This window comes from Lithobates pipiens, unplaced genomic scaffold (genome assembly GCF_037356315.1).
Source record: "Lithobates pipiens isolate NorthernLeopardFrog02 unplaced genomic scaffold, aLitPip1_a1.2 Scaffold_8, whole genome shotgun sequence".
NCBI lineage: Eukaryota > Metazoa > Chordata > Amphibia > Anura > Ranidae > Lithobates > Lithobates pipiens.
The window spans coordinates 248,096,552-248,117,735 of record NW_027507903.1 but is presented as its reverse complement, the minus strand read 5'-3'; the positions used below and the strand labels follow the sequence as shown (position 1 = coordinate 248,117,735).

The following is a 21,184-nucleotide window of genomic DNA, read 5'->3' as shown; positions in this document are numbered from 1 at the left end:
TCAAATGACCACAAGGGAGAGGTGTCCCTACGATACTGTCGGTGACTCTTAGTCCACGGGTATTCTGACAGGATTCTCAGGGGCATAGCCAGCTGGACCATAGCGCAATCCCCTTGGGCATTGGCCGGTAGTCTAGCTCGCAGTTTCTTATCCCCAAACATCCACCAGACATCAGCTCTCTGAATGTCATGTCCAACCCAGTCACCGTTGTCCGTGTTAATCCTCTCCACACAGTAGTCATCAGGCAGTGACCCAAGATCCACCGCGCTACAGTTCCCTGGGAGTGCAAAACAAGTAAAGTTGCCCGGATAAGCGGTAACCGCTGGAGGTATCTGAGGTCTCTGTACTGGGGGAAACAACAAACTCAATGTGTGACAAGTAAAATTTGTTTCAGGTTTATAGCTCTTATTATACAATTGCAACATACATTTTAAACCTTCTGGATCTGTATTGTGATCTAGAGGAAAAGGAACTGTTGCTAAATGTGGTCTGGCTCCGGCACAAACTAAACAGTTTTCCTTTTTCAGAGTTCTAACCGTGTACCTCAACCATTCTAACTACTCATTTTTTCCTTGGTCGCCCGTCTCCAAAGCTATGGCATCTTCTATCGTTAGGTTAGTGAATCTTATAGTTTTATTAGGTGGTAATACCTCAAGGAAAAATGTCCCTGAGGGATCAGTTCCTGACACCCATGCTCCCATGGAATACAACCGCTGATCTTCCTTCCTCGGCTCCTTTAATGTTATTAATAGTTGGTTACAGTTCTTACTATGTGTGCAGGGGGAGTTGGCCGCTTTTGTGATTACGAGTCTCTCCTTTATTCCACTCTTTTTAGCCCCTGGTTGATTATACCCCCAATCTTGATGCACTGTAGTCCACAGGGCCTGATCCCATGCTTGACATCCTGCCTTATTCCAGAGCCAGCAGATATATTTATCTGCCCATAGAAGTCCTCTAGCCCCAGTTGTATCCCCACAATCTGCAATCTGACAGAAGTCTACCAGTATAGTGCTAGTTATTCCCTCTATAAAGTTTTAGATTTAATGCTTTTCCCGTTCTTTCCTAATTCAAAGGTTCCTCTATTCTTCCATAGCGCCTACCCCCTCTTATGGATGCCTCTCCTAGAGTCACCAGTAACCCAAGGATAATTACTGTCCCTTTCATCCTAACCAGCTATAGAGTTCCAGCGGATAGGATAGGGGAGTTGGAAGGGGAGGGAGACTTCACCGGTTTGAGACAAGTCCCACCTTGTGTGAGACCTCCCTTTGTAGCCGGATTTTCTGAACCTCTGGTAGCCATCTGGCCCTACTCTGCCTGTGAAACGTTTTTACAATGGGACTGGTGAATCCAGGTAGACCTCTCTGCAATCCTTATCACAGTAGGGGTAGTTAAAAGGACTTTGAAAGGACCATCCCACCTTGGGGAGTACCACTGCTTTTTTTCTTATTACTTTTTATTGAGACCCCAATCTCCCACATGCACCTTTTTCATCTTCTTTTGTGGGTGTGATATACATACTGGTCACAGCTACTAGTAGGCAATACATCCAATTATTTTTACCTATTTCTTCCATAGCTTTTCTCAGTTTGCTTTTTAGAATGCCATTATGTCTTTCTACCAATCCAGCTGATTGGGAATGATAGGCACAATGGTATTTCCCATCACTTCTGTCAAATGTTGTATATTTGTTAATTACAAAATGGGGTCCATTATCACTGTAAATCCTTTCAGGGATTCCAAATCTAGGAATAATATCTCTTAGTAATGCTTTGGCTACAGTCTGTGCATCTGCACTTCCTGTCGGGAATATCTCCACCCATTTGGTCAGGGTGCCTGGGTACCAAACAATATTTCTTCCTTTCACATTTGTCTAATTCAATAAAATCCATGCAAATGTGTTGGAATGGATATTGCGGTGTAGGGAACTTCCCTTTCTGTGGTCTTATACCTCCCTGAGCATTGTGTCTTGCACATATAAGACATTGAGAGCAAAACCTTTTTGAGTAATTTGTGAATCCCTAGGCTGTACATACTTTATTTAACATCTCAGTCATCCCCCTGTTTGACACATGCGTTACTCCATGTGTCAATACTGCTGCATACCTAAATAAAGATTTTGGTAATACCGGTTTCCCTTCAGGTGACGTGTAAATGTCATCAATTATTGTGTAACCCTTTGTTTTCCAATATTGTTTTTTCCCCAAGGGGGGCATTTTGCTGCATTTCAGTAAGGACTGTATGATCTATCACTATGGATTTCCTGTTCTGTCATTATTTTATGTGGTTCTTGTGCTGCTATTTTGGCAGCTTCATCTGCCCTTTTATTTACCTTTGAGATGGGGTCCGTATATATTGTGTGTGCTTGACATTTACAGATTGCAAGCTGTTTTTGGTAACTGTATTGCATCTAGGAGTTCTAAAATGAAGTCCGTATGTGAAAATGGTTTACCACTGGAGGTGATCATCCCCCTGTTTTTCCATTGTTGTGCAAAAACATGTACTGTTGAAAAGGCATATTGACTGTCAGTGTATATGGTTACAGATTTTCCTTCTGACAGTATACATGCTCTTGTCAGTTCTACAAGTTCTGCAACTTGTGCTGAATAATGTTTTGGTAGTGGCCCCGCTTCCAAAATCTCATCCTGTGTCACTACTGCATATCCTGTTGTATTTGTGCCATCTGGATTTTTCTTACTAGAACCATCAACAAAAAGTATCATGTCAGGGTTAGATAACGGTATATCTTTCAGATCACTTTGTGGCAGTACCTTTTCAGTGATGGCAGCAGTGCAGTCATGTTTTATGACCATCAGTAGGAAGTAGTAGTGTGGATGGTTTTAATGTAGTACACCTCTGTATTGTTAAGTGAGGTTTTGTCAAGAGTATTGTCATGCAGGAAAGGTGTCGTGCTGGGCTCAAATGTGATACCTTTTGTTGTAACAGGATAACAGACACTGCATGTGGTACCTTTTCAGTTAGTAAAGTTGAATAAAGACACCAGTCCATCCGGTTCAGCCTGAGTGTCTAGCCCCTACCCCTGTACACCCACGTCGTTCTCCACCCCCAAGGATCCAACGTCCCCATTCATATACCAAGGCCAAACCGGGACAGAAGCCAATCAACCCACCTGCATGTCCCCGGAGTGCGGGAGGAAACCAGAGCACCCAGAGGAAATCCACGCAGGCACAGGGAGTACATGCAAACTCCAGGCAGGCAGCGCCATGATTGGGATTCGAACCAGTGACCCCCTTCACTGCTAGGCGAGAGTGCTAACCACTACACCGCTGATGCTACCAGTGCTTGTACACAGGGTGGAAGTACTCTCGTTGCACTGTCTAATTCTGTAGAGTTATGCCCCGTACACACGAGCGGACTTTTCGACATCCAAACTCCGACGGACTGAGTCCGGCGGACTATCCGATCGTGTGTGGGCTGCAACGGACTTTAGCGAAGCTAAAGTCTGACGGACTTTAGAAATGAAGCATGCTTTAAATTTTCCCGACGGAACTCCGCCGGACCCGGTCCCCTTTGAAAAATCCGCTCGTGTGTGTGCTACTCCGACGGACAAAAACCGACGCTAGGGCAGCTATTGGCTACTGTCTATGAACTTCCTACGTCGAATCCAGTCGTACGTCATCACGTTCGACTCCGTCGGAGTTTGGTGTGATGGTGTGTGGTCAAGTCCGTTCGGTCGAAAAGTCCGCCAGAACTCCGTCGGAACTCCAGCGGAACTCCGGCGGAACTCCTTTGGAGGTCTGTCAGACTTAATTCCTCTCGTGTGTACGGGGCATAATCCTTCCTCTAAAACCACCTGTGCCTCTTCCTCTATGAGACCCCTCTGATTCTGCCTCAGCAGTGTACTCTTCTGCATCCTCCTCTCCTTCATCACCTTGCACAAAAACCTTTACTTTCACATTCTTTTTTGCCTTTGTTTTCAAATACTTCTCAGAATGCTTAGCATATTGTAAAACATCTAAAACTGATGCAGTTTGGTAAGTAACCATGTTTTTAACAATGTAATCCTTATGATCCTGTTTCAATCCATTTAAAAAAAAAACAATCTTTAGCTGTTGTTAATATGCACTATACACATCCTCAGCTTCGGGGAGCCCGGAGAACACTCTAAAAATCTCTCCTAATTTATTTAGCTAGTCACTGACACTTTCCTTGTCTTCTTGTACTGTCATATTTATTTTTTGCCAATCAGTCCGTTGTACCCATCTAAGATGGCATCTGTTCAATAAGGCAGTCAACCTGTTCCCTAAGTCTGGGCTTTCTGGAGGCAATGGATCCCCCCGTCCCTGTGCATTTGCTGGGGCACCCAGTGCATGAGTTATGGCGTCAGTTAATGTTTCAAGGATCGATCTGTTCATCTCCAGGACTGAACTACTGTCTGGAGAGATTGAGGAAGTGGAGTTGGGGTTTTGTTCAGAGGCGGTTCCTTTGACAGGGGTGGATGTCACAGGGAAGGTGTTACTCTGGGCAGTTACTTGCACCTGAGGGGGAGGACCATTATAGGGAGGTGGTCTCTGGGTATAGCAGATGAGATCATCCTCTTTGTCCACTAGGGACAATTGGGCTTGGCATTTTTCCTTTGTTCTTCCTTCTACCCTAATTCTAGCATGCTGAAGCCAATACTCCGCCATTTCCAACCCATACCTTTTTTGAACTTTGGGTCCTGACAATTTAAGCTTATCCACAGGGCCCCAAAATAGAACTCTTTCTTTTTAAATTTTTTTTTTGTATTCTGATTCAGAACTTAGCCTTTTGACTTTATAAATGTACCCAAATATAAACAGCATTGCATCATTAACACTTCACAGTTGAAAGTCTGTGAATTCTAAAAATAACTCCAATCCAATATAAATATTTACTTTAAGACTATTATTCAGACTTTTTTTCCCACCAAAAGTCCTAATATTTTCACAGATGCACAAATTGACTTCTGTCAGGCAATCTGCATTTTCTTGTTTCCGAGAAACAGCTTCTTGACCTTCTCAGCCCTTTTTTTTTTTTTTTTCTTTTCACATTCATCAAGCCACCTGATAATAATTCTACAACATTCTATTCATTCCAAAGTGCAATCTACCTTTTCCCAGCTACCCAAAACTATAAACAATTTCTGCCACTTGCTTCCTGTAACACCATGGCATGCTAAAATAATAACGCAACCTGGTTTTGTCAGTGTAACTTCTTTTTCTTGTATGCTAAGTTTCAATATTTACAATATAACCCTTCTGTATTGTCATAGCTAATCAAGGGTTAACTTTTACAAATTCTGGCAGGAGCAATCCTCATTCCTTACATGAGGGGAGGGGGAGGGGGAGAGAGTTCAGTGCGTTGGCTTCTTATCTCCTTTTAGAAATACGCAGCACAAAAACATGTAAACGAACAAAGCAATACAAGAGAAAAAAATATCAGCACTCCCCACACTATCGAGAGAATCAAAAAGGGTTAAACATGAACAAAGATAAAGTAAACACACACAGAAGAAAGTTAGCCTTGCGATCTTTTTAGATCACTTAACTAAACAGCGCTTAAATAGTCAGGCATTCAACCTCTGACATTCGGTATACCTCAAATCTTTTTGTTATCTGTCCGGACAGCGGGCAACGTAATTTTTTACCTTAGACAACGTCCCCAAGTGTCTCTGTCTACGAGCACTGGACCACCTAGAATATTATAGGATTAATACCAATGTCGGCAATTACAACATTATTGGTTTAATACCAGAAGCAAAGAGAAAGAGAAGAAAAGACTCTTAGAAAGAATTAAGAATAATTTAAATTATCTTACCTCTCAAACACCTGGACTGGATCACACAAGGTTCGGAAACAGACAGTGGAATCCAGATCGTTTGCCCCCGCCCCTTTTTCACCAAATAACATTGATTAGGGGGACTTTTAATATTCAGTGAGCTTCAAAGTCCAATACTCACCGAAGTTTTGTCGGGGCAGTCTGATCTGAAAACCAGCGTGTTGCTTCCGGCTCGAAAGACCAAAAATGTTAGGAACTTCCCTTGTGATCCGTAAAAACTCCAGATGTATTTGAGAAGCAAACAATTTATTTCTGATGTGGCCCACAACAGGGAGACATGCTTACAGGACAAGCTACAGAAAAAAGTCCCCCCAAAAGAATATCTCTCTCTCTTCTCATACCCTACAAGAATAACACCTCTATGCTTCTATTGGCTGAGGGAACATAAATAACGTTGTCATGGCACAGGATGGCACTTTATTTGCTATTCATGTTCCGTACATTCTTAGGCTATCATATTAAGTTAAATCTAATCATCCTACTTACTATGGAGTTAATTAAGACAAAACAATACAATGAGTTAATACAATAATGTGCTCAGAAGTAAGCTTTTTAACAAATCAGTCTCAGGACTATTGTTTTTCTAATAGTCACACAATAAACATTTAAAACTTTTCTAACAGACTCACCACCCTGACCCAGGTACTGTGCTGCTGCCATCCACTCTCCCCTGTGTCGACCACGAGGTGTTCTGTGAAAGTTTCACGCTGTTCCAGAAAGAACCAACCAACCAGCACTAGAGGTAAAACAAGCTAAGGCTACTAGAAAATGGCCACCTCAGCTACAAACGTCTGGAGCGCCGGGAAAATGGCCACGGAACCTCCAGAAAATGGCCAAATAAGAAAAAACTGTCTGTAGCTACAGGAAATTGCCTGCAGTTCACGCGGCAGCCGCCCCACATGACATACACATTAGATATCCCACCATGGCCTAAAAACAGGGAAAAGGATGAACCACCAACGCCCAGCACAGCACCCTGCCAGGACTCAGAGCCTCCCCCAGAGGGCCCCCGGCCAGGTACGTGCACCGCGCCCCCTATGCCCAGTCACACAGCAGCCCATAGCATGGGGAAGAGGGAAAGGGACAGGGAGAGACCCCATAGTCAAAACACCCAGGGAATGCTCAGCTGCTCCATCCCGCCGATACAGGTGGAACTACTTACCCCTCCTGCAGGGACTGCTGGACTCATTCCACGGACAGACCCATAACCCAAGCAGTACGGAGTGGCCGTCGGCCACGGCACACTGAAAATGAAAGCAGTAGCCCAGTCATATGTGTGCCCCGGAGCATATAGCTCACCAGCCACCCCTGGGATCAGACCACAGGGGCATGTGGTGGCCGACCCAGTGCGTGGCTAAGGTCTGCTCACACTCGATGGCCAGGCTGGGGAGACTACCAGATTCTATATTATCCAGCCTGTCACCCAGTCCGGCTGTTGATTGTAAATCACAGGAATCAAAAATGCAGAAAAAAGAAAAAAAAAAAAAATTCCCAGGACCAATGGTCCCCACCGGGAGCCAGGTCCTTCTACACCAGGCATAAAAAAAAAAAATAGTTACAGCCAGTAGGATCGCAACCCGGGGCGGCACTGTGCAGTTTTGCTATTTTTACATGTTCTGGCTAGTCCTCATCTGAAGGTGGCGATATAACCCCAAGGTCAAGATTAAAGGTGCTGTGTCCATTAATGAACAAAAGAGAAAGTGCTTGTATTTTTCGGGAGTGCGTTTCTACGCGCAGGGATCGGGAGTGCGTTTCTACTCGCAGGGATCGGGAGTGCGTTTTACGCGCAGGGATCGGGAGTGCGTTTTACGCGCAGGGATCGGGAGTGCGTTTTACGCGCAGGGATCGGGAGTGCGTTTTACGCGCAGGGATCGGGAGTGCGTTTTACGCTCAGAGCGCAGGGATCGGGAGTGCGTTTTACGCTCAGAGCGCAGGGATCGGGAGTGCGTTTTACGCTCAGAGCGCAGGGATCGGGAGTGTGTTTTACGCTCAGAGCGCAGGGATGCATTTGCTGGGCATTGGGTATACCCGGTCATATATTCCATTGTTATATAGTTACTACACAACAGCGCCTAAATGTTTTTTAGACAACATTGTTTTTTTAGATGCTTGTAGGTGGAGGAGAATCTTTTTGTATTTGACCTGTTTTAAAATGAATACATTTGTCATTAAATTTTCCATTATTTCTGTATTCTATTTTTTTGATTGCTATATCCCTGTGGCTCTATTTTGTGGCATCTTCACTATCCTTTGGACAGTAAGTGGATGAGCTCTCAGTAATATTTGTATTCCACGGTGTGGTTCCCAGTTTTCTATTTTTTTTTGTCCATATAAACCTATCACTTGTCTCCAGTATTTCCTGATCTGGCATCTCATTCCCACCCGCACATCACCCCTGATCGATCCCAGCCGCATGGGAGCCATGTTCTCTCAGGCACGCCTACCCCAGACACCTCACCGATGGCCCCAGATATTTGTGGGGGAAGTAGTTTGATAGGGGGTGCGGTGTGGACAAGACCGCGTCTATGAGGATTGGATTTGTGTGTGCACGCACATTGCCCCTGGCTGCTTCTCCTTTGTCACACCAACGTCACCACTAGCCTAGAGACCTGTGGGAGATATAGTTTATGGTGCAGTGTGGACAATTTTAGTGTGTGCTTTTCTCCATTTTTCCTGGTGTGCCCACAGAGAGGGCTCAGCGTGTGGGCAGCAGCACGTGTGCCACGCCCTATAGCAAGGTAAAAAACTTCTGCCTTTAGAACCACTCACTTACTGCCAAGGACTACATGTCCCGTGAGGCATTGCTCCTCACACATTCACAAGTTCTCAGGCACTTAATGACATGTATGGACAATGAACTGAGCTGTATGTGTGCTTCACTTTATTTCCTGAGATGTAAACAAATAATGCATTCTGCATGCAGGCCAAATAATCAGCTGGCCTATGGATTATGAAAATAGTTGACAACTATTTTCATAATTGATTCATTGTTTCAGCTCTAATTCAGTGAAAAAAAAAACAAAAAAAAACACAACACAGAGATATAGTGCCTTGAAAAATTCTCACCCCTTGAAATTTTCCACATTTTGTCATGTTACAACCAAAAACATAAATGTATTTCATTGGGATTTTATGGGATAGACCAACACAAAGTGGTACATAATTGGGAGGTTAAAGGAAAATGATAGATATTTGTAAAACATTTTAAAAACCATCTAAAAAGTGTGGCGTGCATTTGTATTCAGCCCCCTTTACTCCGATACCCCCAATTAAAATTTAGTGAAACCAAATGCGTTCAGAGTCACCTAATTAGTAAATAATAGAGTAGTCCACCTGTGTGTAATTTATTCTCAGTATAAATACAGCTGGTCTCAAAAAAAGAGGTTTGTTAGAGAATGTTAGTGAACCTTAGTGGACAAACAGCATCATGCAGGCCAAGAAACACAACAGGTCAAGAATAAAGTTGGAGGTTTAAAGCAGGGTTAGGTTGTTTAAAAAAAAAAAAAAAAATATCCCAAGCTTTGAACATCTCACTAAGCACTGTTTAATCATCCAAAAAAGTGAAAAAAAAGTGTATGGTATAACTGCAAACCTACCCAGACATGGCCATCCACCTGACAGGCTGGACAAGGAGAGCATTAATCAGAGAAGCAGCCAAGAGGCCCATGGAAACTCTGGAGGAGCTGCAAAGAACCACAGCTCAGGTGAGAGAATATGTCCACAGGACAATGATTAGTTGTGTACTCAAATCTGGCCTTTATGGAAGAGTGGCAAGAAGAATGCCAGTGTTTAAAGAAAGCCGTAAGAAGTCCAGTTTGCAATTTGCGAGAAGCCATGTAGGGGACACAGCAAACGTGGAAGAATGTGCTCTGGTCAGATGAGACCAAAATTGAATTTTTTGGCCTAAAAGCAAAACACTTTGTTTGGCAGAAAACTAACACTGCACATCCCCCTGAACACACCATTCCCACCATGAAACATGGTGATGGCAGCATCATGTTGTGGGAATGCTTTTCTTAAGTAGGGACAGGGAAGCTAGTCAGAGCTGATGGGAAAATAGAAGATAGATGGAGCCAAATACAGGGCAATCTTAGAAGAAAACCTGTTAAGAGTCTGCAAAGGACTTGAGACTGATGTGGAGGTTCACCTTCCAGCAGGACAACGACCCTAAACATACAGCCAGAGCTACAATGAAATGGTTTAGATCAAAGCATATTCAAGTGTTCGAATGGCCCAGTCAAAATCCAGACCTAAATTCAAGTGAGAATCTGTGGCAAGACTTGAAAATTGCTGTTCACAGATGGGCTCCATCCAATCTTGAGCTATTTTGCAAAGAATGGGCAACAAATATAATATATATCCCCATATATGTGCAAAGCTGGTAGAGACATCCCTAAAAAAGACTTGCAGCTGTAATTGCAGCAAAAGTTGGTTCTAGTATTGACTTTGGGGGGGGCTGAAAACAAATGCACGCCAAACTTAGATTTTTTTTTTTTTGTAAAATATTTTGAAAACCATTTAATCTTTTTCCTTCCACTTCACAATTATGTGCCACTTTGTTAGTCTATCACATAAAATCGATTTACGTTCTTGGTTGTAACATGACAAAATGTGGAAAATTTCAAGGGGTATGAATACTCTTTCAAGGCACTGTAGATGAGAAACTAAAAAATAGTAATATTGACGGCCAGCAGTTAGTAAGATCATCCACAGTGCCTTTCAGATAGCTTGGTCAGACAGCGATCGCACCAGTCAGCTTGTAAAAATACTCCACAACCGTACTAGTCAAAAACAGTAACTAGCCGTCCTTTTCTTTCCACTAATGAACCACCTAAATACTGGCCACTTTTACCCCCTTCGTGCCCAGGTTAATTTTCAGATTTCAGTTCTGTTACACTTTGAATGACAATTAATGCACCGGATTTAGCAAAAAGGTAAGGGGAGACAATTGACAGAGACCTAACTTGAGAACACCAGCCCATGAACAGATAGTCTTAACGGATATCATATAAAAACTCTTTATATTATAAAGACGCCAGAATAATCACTCAAGGGACTTCAAATTGCCAGTAGGAACATAAGGAGGGTTAACATCGTACATGTTTCCAGATAACTTTTGATTTGATGTTAACCTCCTTAAGTTCCTATTGGCCCGAATGCACCTTATGTACCCAAAAGGTATGTCCAGTCAGATGATGAGATTTAAACCCTGAAGAGGCGGTCTACACCATGAAACATGTAGGCAAGCTCTACGTTGAATCCGACTGTTTTCACGGGCCTGTATTTTCCCTATGGGTGTGATGTCCTTTAACATCTTTTGAGATAACATTTATTTTTTATATGAAAAAGTTGAGTATATTTGACGATACTGTACATATCAGGAGACCATCGTTAAACGAACCTTCTAGTATTTAGTAAGGCATTGCCAGTTTTTTTAAGCTGCAATTTTGTGTCACAATTTTTGGGAAAGAAGAAATTTGGAATTTTGTTTTTCACAAACTCTCTCACACAGCATGGGCATATTTAGAATTTTACACCCCAAAACACATTCTGCTACACCTCCTGAGTATGGGGATACCACGTGTGAGAGAAGGGAAGATATATTTCTCACACACATTATGGGCATACTTAGAATTACACCTCAAATATTCTGCCACTCCACCCGAGTATGATGATATCACGTGAGACTTTCACAGCTTAGCCATACAGAGAGGCCTAAAATTCAAGGAAGCACCTCCAGGCATTCTAGGGATGTAAATTATGCATCCAATTTCCTGACTACCCTTCCCATTTGGAGAGGCCCTGAGGCACCAGGACAGTAGTAACACCCACAAAATGATCACATTTTGGAGATTAAACATCCAAAAGGTATTTGTTAAGAGGCATAGCGAGTCTTTTAAAGACTTAATTTTGCCGCCACGTTTTTGGAAAATGCAGAAAGAAAATGAAAAAAAGTTTACACAAAAGTTGTTAATTTAGGAAGATATTTCTAACACAAATCATGGGTATCCTTAGAATTACACCCAAAAACACATTTCGCTATTCCTCCCAAGTATGGCAATACCACATGTGTGAGCCCTTTTCACTGCCTGGACTGATTAAATACTGGACATTCTATCTTGTTTATCGCACAAATCAACCAGTTGTTTCAAAACCAACATACTGTAAAGGTCATCTCTATACAAGTGGTCAGGAATTATAGCTCAGTGCAATGTCACCTACAAAAGTCCACATTCATATAAACCAAGCAAGCCTAGCCTATTGGAACATGGCTGCCTTCATAAATGCCTTGTTCACTGGTCTGGTGTCTCACAGGAACGCAGACAGTGGGAAGTGCAAATGGGTCAGTCCAAGCCGCAGCAGTAAAGAAATAGGCAAAGGATCGGTCCAGGCAGCAGGCAGAAATGTGGTCAATAAACAGGTGAGAGTTATGACACTCACTAAGTCATAGAAGCACTGAATAAAGCAATAATGGAAGCCATGCCAATAAATCACACACAACTAATATGTAGCACAGCAACCTTGACATCTAATGTAAACCTGTCATGACAGATACAGGCTGAAGTTACCAACACCTTCTTTGGAAAATGCCACTAGCCTGGCTATCATATTGATCATTTTGCTTACTTTGAGTGTAGACCTGGAACTAACATGCAGATAAGGATCTTGACTTTTCTGGACAGCACAACTGTCCTGGGTTACTAACTGAATGCATTGAAGCTGAAATCCAGGAAAGATCCTCATCTTTTGTGTAGGACCTGGAAGATTACTCATATCATTGCAGCAGTTCTAAGACCAAGTATTCAATAAAGATCATTGCTACAGTTCAGCTTTAGGCTAGGTTCACACTATAGCGATGCGGGAACGCCGCAAATCCGCGGCGTTTGCCCGCATCGCATACCTCCCGCCGGCAGTTCACACTGCCCTATGAGGACGGCTGGGAGTGTCAATGATATGTTAATGACACCCCCAGATCCGTCCGCATATCGCAGTGCGATCTGCACACTCGCACAGGAATCGGATCGCATGGTGTGAACACCCATGCGATCCGATTCTGCTGCGGACCAAAAAAAGGGTCCCGTGCGAGTTTGCTGCGGGAGCGATGTGAATTCAGCCATACTATCTGTATGGCTGAACTCGCATCGCTACGGAGATCGGATGTGATTTGCACTGCAGTGCGGTGCGAATCACATCCGGATCTCCCCCCGCAGCAGTGTGAACCCAGCCTTAAAAGCTGAACAGTCATTAAATTAGCATTTCTGAAAGAGGTCCGTAATAAAGCTTTTTAGCATAGTATCTCTCATGACAGGTATACTTTAGAAAGAAAAATCTTTGGGAGACAATATGACTTGTACGGTGGTGATTAGGGACATTGTGAGTGGGAGGCAGCGATTAGGGACACTGAATGGGTGGCGGCGATTAGGAATACTGACAGGCAGCATGGATCTAGTGACGTTGTACTGTTGTGGCAGTGAGATAATGGCTGATGGCAACAACATACAGTGATATCAGAGCAGCCAGCCATTGTACATGATCATACAATGTAGAGCTGCCACGACGAGTCGGCGTAATCGATTACGTCAACTACAAAAATACGTCGACATGCGCGCAGGGCGTCGATGCGTCACAGTGGCAGTGCTTAGTATCTACCGCTGCCCTCCGTGCCGCCGTCCCCCTCTGTTCTCCTCACTCTCTTCTCCCCCTCCATGCCGCCGTCCCTAGGGGTGCAACGGATCGTCACCGATCCGTGATCCGAACGGGTCTCCCTGCTCGGATCGGCACATGCCGCGATCCGCGGAGCGCTCCACGGTCTCTGCCTCAGAAGAGGCTGCGGCTTCGGCCTAGCTCTGAAGCGGCGGCCATTTTTTCTACACCCAGGCGTTTACAATGTGTTTGCTCAGACGGAGCGATCACTTGTAAACAAACCGGCGTCATGACATGACGCCGGTTTCTCTCTCCCCTCTCTGTACTGATCTGTGCAGTGGAAGGGAGAGGTCGGATGGAAGCAGCCATCCCTCCATACACAGCCCAATACTCTGCCAGCCCCATACCATACAATACCCTGCCAGCCCCATACCATACAATACCCTGCCAGCCCCATACCATACCATACAATACTCTCAAGGTTATCCAAAGGATTAATTAGCTAATCAAAAAAAGAAAACCCACTAGATTCATTAAAAAAAATAATCGGATAGTCGTTGACTAATCGAAAAAATAAATCGATAGATTAGTCGACAGACAAATTAATCGTTAGTTGCAGCTCTAATACAATGTCACCACAGTGCTCTACTCAGGGTGGGGTTAGAAGAAAATTTTTCTTCTTTTCATCAGATTGCTTATTACAGTGATGATCACGGTAATAAGCACCCTGTAACAATGTTCAAAGGTTTCATTCTTGAAACCTCGTTTACTACGGTTGGTCACAGCTTTTACATGGTATAGAGCCGCCGTGGCTGGCCCTGGTACCATGTGATTGCCGTCACCGATCCCAGAGATTACACAGTTTACATAATCTACAGAACCAGTCACGAGAGTTCCTTGTCTGAAGAAGCTTACAGTCCAATTTCCCTAAAACAGTGCATACAAGTATGCACTTGTACATTCTTGTATGACACAACTTCCCTTTACCTATGCTTGTGACAGAAACTAAAAGCAAATACATTTTAGAACAAGTGTAGCCATGCCAAAATATACTACAAAAATAAATAAATAAGGACATGATAACATATAACCACATATACTTCCAACTAGAAAGTTTTCTCAGAATGAATACACTTACACAGATAAGTTGCAGCTGAGTGGCAAATCCCAGCTCCATTCTATTGGACCATTTTCTGCCCTCTGAACACCAGATATTGCACCAGATGGCTTTCCAGTAATTATTTTATACCTGTATAAATGTAAAACAAAATATTCAGACTCTTTTTACATCCAGATTTATAATACTAAGCCATTCAGAATCACCAAAGTAAATCTCTATAAATAAAAATTAAATGTCTTTAGAATATAGTTGTAATATGCGTTTTGCTATGCGCAATTGCTGAACTAGTATACAAAATGAGAAAACTATTACAGTGGATTCTTTCACAATTACACATTTAAAGCTAAAATCTACAATTAAAATATTTTATACGGGAGCCGTTTGTTGAGCCAGTCCAGATAATACAGAAAGATCAACTTTCTATCCATGAACTGTGCTTGGACAATGAAGATGAAGCAGCAGGCTAAGGAGCTCACCACTCTATCATATTTTTAGTCCGTACATGTGCACTGCAGTACACCTTATTGTTTCCCAATGCTGTCACACCCTCTTTTGGGACGAGTTGTACAACAGGCTGATGCCAATTCATATTTAGGTGTTTAGACTTGTCACTTTTTTAATACAACAAAATGTTATTGAAAATGAAATATACAGAGCCAAAAAACGTCACATGAATCACATGGGTTACATTAAATATCCATATATGCAATATTTGCTACACATACTTTGTAAAAGGTGGTGATGGGAAAAAAAATAAATAAATAAAAAAAAACACAGGATTTTTAAAACAGCTTACCTGGAAAATCATTTTCTTTGAAGTACATCAGGGGACACAGAGCCATAATAGTTACCATGTGGGTTATAGGCCACCTTTAGGTGATGGACACTGGCACGCCCTAAGACAAGAAGTGTACTCCCTATATAACCACTACTGGGAGTACCTCAAGTTTGTAGCCAAGCAATACATGTGTCCCCTGATGTACATCAAAGAAAAGGATTTTACAGGTAAGCCGTTTTAAAAATCCTGTTTTCTTTTCACACATCAGGGGACATAGAGTCATAGTAGTTACTATGTGGGATAGCAATGGCAACTAAAGGGAGGGAGACAAAAAAAAAAAAAAAGAAGGTAGGGCATTAAGAGGCTAGAGGACTTATACTGCAGCCTGCAGTACACTATGCCCAAAGGCAATATCCTCATTACCTTTAACATCGATTTGATAGAATCCAGTAAATGTATGGACTGAAGACCAAGTTGCAGCCTTGCAGATATGAGCCACAAAGGCCTGGTGATGCACCGCCCAAGAGGCACTAACAGCCCTGGTGGAGTGCGCTTTAACATGAAAAAGAGGAATTTTCTTCTTTAGACCATAAGCTTGAACAATCACTTAACGAATCTATTTGGAAATAGTAGATTTTGATGCCGCTTGTCCTCTTTTAGGACCTTCTGGCAGTACAAACAAAACATCCCCAAACTTGAGCGATCTCCTTTAAATAGACTTTGACTGCTCATACTACATCAAGGGAATGTAGTGCCTTCTCTTCCCTAGATCGAGGCTCTGGGAAGAAAGAAGGTGGAATAATATCCTGGTTCAAATGAAAACCTGTCACCACCTTCGGTAGGAATTCAGGATGAGGCCACAATACTACCTTATTACGCATGGTCAAATATGGCTATTTACTCTTCTGGCAGATGACATGGCAACCAAAAAGACGTTTTCTTGTCAAAAGAACCAAGGGAATTTCCCGTATAGGCTCAAAAGGCTGATTCTGTAAAGCCGACAAGACTAAATTCAAATCCCAAGGATTTAGAGGTGCCCTGACAGGGGGATCAATTTGTGTTACCCCATGAATAAAACTACGCTCCAGAGACTGAGAAGCAAGAGGCTGTTGGAAAAATACTGATACGGCCGAGACCTGGCCCTTGATAGTACTCAAGGCCAGCTTCAATCCCATTTGCAGGAATTCATGATCCTACCTATGACATACTTCCTGGGGTGCCAACCCCTGGATCCACACCTGGAAACATATGCCTTCCAGACTATATAGTAAATGACTCTGGAGGCCGGCTTCCTAGCATTAACCAAAGTAGACACTACTGAAGGGGATAACCCACAGTCCTTTAGAACATGGGTTTCAATAGCCAAACCGTTAAAAGTTTATCCTAAGTACGATGGAATACCGGACCTTGAGCGAGAAGGTCTGGCCACAATGGCAGGGTCCAAGGGACTCCTACCGCCATCTTTATGATCACGGCAAACCAAGATGTTCTGGGCTACGCTGGGGCCACCAGAATCACCGCCTTCCATTGCTTCTCGATCCTGCGGAGAAGGCGTGGAAGTAGCAGAACTGGAGGAAATGCACAGATCAGTGAAAACTGATCCCATGGGAAGACCAAGGTATATGTTCCGCATGCTAGCAGATCCCTCATCCTTGACACAAAGTTGTCGACTTTGTTGTTGAATCTGGAAGCGAACAGATCCACGTCCAGAATACCCCATCTTTGGCATATCGATAGAAAGATGTCGGGGTAAAGGGACCATTCTCCCGGATACAATTGTTGGACTCGACTCAAGTAGTCCGCCTGTCAATTGTCTATCCCTGAAATAAAAATTGCTGATAGGCAAGGAATGTTGCTTTCTGCCCAAGCTAAAAAACATGATTCACCTCTTTTTGGGCTGCACGACTTCTGGTGCCCCCCTGGTGATTGATGTAAACCACGGCCGTGGCATTGTCAGATTGAATCCTGACAGGACAATTCTGTAGCCTGAGCGTCCAGGATTCTAGGTCCAGACGTACTGCCCGAATCTCTAGAATGTGGACAAGGTCCTTTCAGGCTTGTACCATTTCCCCTGGACAGAAGCTTCTTCCAGGACTGCTCCTCAGCCTAGAAGACTGGCACCCGTTGTTACCACTTTCCAGGATACTGGTAAAAAGGATTTCCCCTTTTGGAGGTTGCTGGATATCAACCACCAATTGAGGCTCTGATGCCCCTTGGGGGAGAAGCACATTGGAAAGTCCAAAGCCTGAACCCTCTTATACCAGGCCAACAGAATAGTGTTTTGTAGCAGTCTTGAATGAAACTGCACATAAGGGATGGCCTCGAAGGAGGCCTCCATCTTCCCTAACAATTTCATGCACAGCAGAATCTTTGTTTTGACAAGTTAAATCAGTTCTTTTATGGAGCTGATTCTTGCGTGGGGTAGGAATACCTTCTTTTGTACGGTATCTATGACCAGCCCCAAGTACTGTAATCTCCTTGATGGTTTTAAGGAGTTTTTTTCTAGGTTAAGTATCCAACCTAGGAATTCCAGGTAGCTTACAGCTGAGATTAAACTTTGGTTTAGACCAGAGACTGATTGATCTACTAAAAGCAGATCTAAATAGGCTAGGACAGTTATGCCCTGAGCCCTTAATCTGGCTAAAGAAGGTGGCAGAATCTTTGTGAACACACGCAGTGTGGTGGCTAGACTGAATGGCAGAGCCACAAACTAAAAATGATCATTTTCTACCTCAAAGCGTAGAAATTTCTGATGAGAAGGAAATATTGGCACATGGAGATATACATCCTTGATATTGATCGATGCCAAAAACGCTCCTCCTTGCAAAATGGAAACAACCGATCGGATTGACTCCATGCGAAAGGACCGGATATTTAAGTGCCGGTTCAGATCTTTGAGATCTAGAATGGGTCTTACCTCCCCGTTTGGTTTTGGAACCGTAAAAAGGTTTGAATAAAACTCTGAACCATGTTCCTCTAAGGCAGTGATGGCAAACCTTGGCAATCCAGATGTTTTGGAACTACATTTCCCATGATGCTTATGCACTCTGCAGTGTGGTTGAGCATCATGGGAAATGTAGTTCCAAAACATTTGGGGTGCCAAGGTTCACAATCACTGCTTTAAGGGACCCTCTGATATCACCTCCTGGGATAACAGATGATCCAGTGCTAGAAAGAGAAAGAGAGACTTCCTGATCTCTGGGAACATTTGATTTTAGAAAACGAGGAGATGGGAATTCTCGCAATTCTAGTTTGTAACCTAGAGGAACAGAGAAAGCCACCCATCTGTCTTGACATTGTTCTTTTGAAAACTGCAGAAGCCTTCCCCCCCACCCGAGCGAGCGGGGGCGCCCCTTTATGAGGGGGCTTTAGCATTTTGTTTTGCGGGCTTTCTGCCCCAAGTCCTCATTTGGCCCTGGGACTGCCTTTGAGGTCTTCCTCTTGAACCTGACGGTGGAGGCCATCTAGACTGCCTAGAGGCAGATGCTCCTGGCACTGCAGAGGACGCACGCTTAAAGGAGAAATGTTTTAACATCTTCTTTACCGGTAAAATAACTTTTCCAATTAGAGATCCTTTGGATATGATGAGGGTCCTGAGCACTGGATGGGGATCTGCTACGTTTGGACCCACTACGGAGAGTGATCATAGCATCAATCTTCTTTTCCAAATTAGAAATGGTAGAAGAAAAAAAACCTCCTGCGTGATATAATATAGGGGCTGAAGTATCTAGCGCTGCTGCAACACCAGTCTCCCCCGACGGCTCACTCTGACCGGCCGCATCACTCTCAGAAGAGGATGACATTCTTTTGGACATGGATTTAGGTTGTTGTAAAACAATTGAACCCCTAGAACCCTTTGAGGTGTTCCTGGTCCCTCTTCCACTCTTAGCCTGATGTACAAAGCAGAGGCACTACCAGAAAGAATGCATACACCGCTAGGCTATAGTCCAGCAATATAATGCTGCTATTAATTCCCAGCCTGGACAGTAATAATGTGTCAAGGGAAATGCCTGGGTCACCAAACCTGAAGTAATTCCACCTCTTTGCTCTTGTGTCCCTCCACAGCCAGCAGCAGTACTGCTTCCTCCACGTGCACCTGGCGTCGGAGAACGCAGACACCGTTAGCCCCGCTGCGGGGGGGGGGGGATCCCAGCATAGGGGGGCCCAAAGGCAAGGAGACAAGCCCCCCTCTTGCTTACCAGGGGACTGCTGCTTTGGCCAGAGGAGAAAGAGGAAGTGATCGGCTCCTGACAGAGCGCTGTTTCCAGCATGATGCGGTGAGTGCTCAATACAGCCCCAGTGGTGACACATAGGCATGACAACATTATTTTACTTAAAGGAGACATTCATAAGAAAATTCAAAGATATTTCTTAGAAAGCTCCGCTTACCTTCCCACCGCAGGGTTTTCTGTGGAAAACCAACAGACCCAATCTTCACCCTTCACGGTGGACTCCGTAAACCTTCAGGAGCAGGGGAACCTAGAGGTAACCCACAATCCTGGACCTGCAACAGCACCCTGCCAGTAAAACTTTATGGCCTTACTACCAAAAAAGTACTGGATCCCAGGGTCCAGCTCTCTAAAAAGAGAAGCATTCGCAGGCAAAACATTTTTTATTCGGATACGAGGCCCGGGTACAATTACATGTGGCCCCAAAAAAAAAAAAAAGAAAAAAAGAAGGAAACTTTGAATGGATCCAGTCAGCATGGCTAGCCCCAGCAAGGATTGTTCCAGTGGAGCTCAGCACAGCACATCTTTACTCGTGACCAAAACCTTAGACACTGGCGAAAAGAACTGAGGTACTCCCAGTAGTGGGAGGGGTTATATAGGGAGTGCACTTCTTGTCTTAGGACGTGCCGGTGTCCATCACCTAAAGGTGGCCTATTACCCACATAGTAACTATGGTTTTGGGTCCCCTGATGTATGAAAAGAAAAAAGGATTTAATGTAGTCATACTTCATGCACATAGTAATAACAAAACAATAGGAAAATAAGAACAAGGGTTATTCAATGAACTGGCATGGTCAATAGTGAGCACTGATTAGTGTAGAGATATTCTGGTTTTACCTATGGGTGGCAGTTTTGATTAGTCTGTTACATCTGGTCCATCAGTCGTGGATGCCTGATCCAGTCATTTACTCCAGATTTTATGATATTTGGATGGAGTTTCTGTGTTTATACATCAGTTGCTTATAAGGTAGCAATTGGTTAACAGTCCTCATCCATTCTTGAAAAGTCGGGGCAACAGGCTGAAGCCATTTTCTAGCTATTGTTAATCTAGCCGCATATAGCATTTCCTGCATGAAGGTGTGTTTTTGTCCATTTTATTCCTGCTCAGGTATGAGCCTGAGCAGACATAGTTTTGGGCATAGGGTCAGGGGGAGCCTATGTCATCATGAAAGAATCTGATAATTTGTTCCCAATATCCCTGAATGGCCGAACAAGACCAGATGAGATGGAAGGAGGAGCAATCAATCTAGCTCCGCACATCTGGGGCACAGAGAGTCCTGCGTGAGTTTGTATTTGGCCATGTGGGCCGGAGTCAGGTATGATTTATGTAAGATTGAAAGTTGTGTGATTATCGGCGAGTTTTGGTGAAACCAATTTACAGGAGGCCAGAATATCTGACCACTCATCCTCCAGCTCCCCCACATCTGCCGTCCGCCATGTTTTGAGCCCGAAGGCTAGTTTTGTTGTTGCTGGGGTAAGGAAACTCGCATATCACACAGATCAGCTGTCTCGGGTCCAACTTCCATAGGATGCCAATCATATCAATGTGGGATAATTCTGGAGTCCGGTCCACAAATTGGCATTGCAGAGCATGAC

At 43.7% G+C, this 21,184-nt stretch overlaps 1 protein-coding gene across 1 annotated transcript in view; it reads right to left on the bottom strand.

Moving 5' to 3' along the window:
• TBK1 (TANK binding kinase 1) overlaps positions 1-21,184 on the bottom strand; it is a 130,824-nt gene that overhangs the window by 68,350 nt on the left and 41,290 nt on the right. Inside the window, exon 7 of the mRNA XM_077469711.1 lies at positions 14,600-14,710. Coding sequence (XP_077325837.1) covers positions 14,600-14,710 — 111 coding nt within the window. The remainder of the gene's footprint in view (positions 1-14,599; positions 14,711-21,184) is intronic.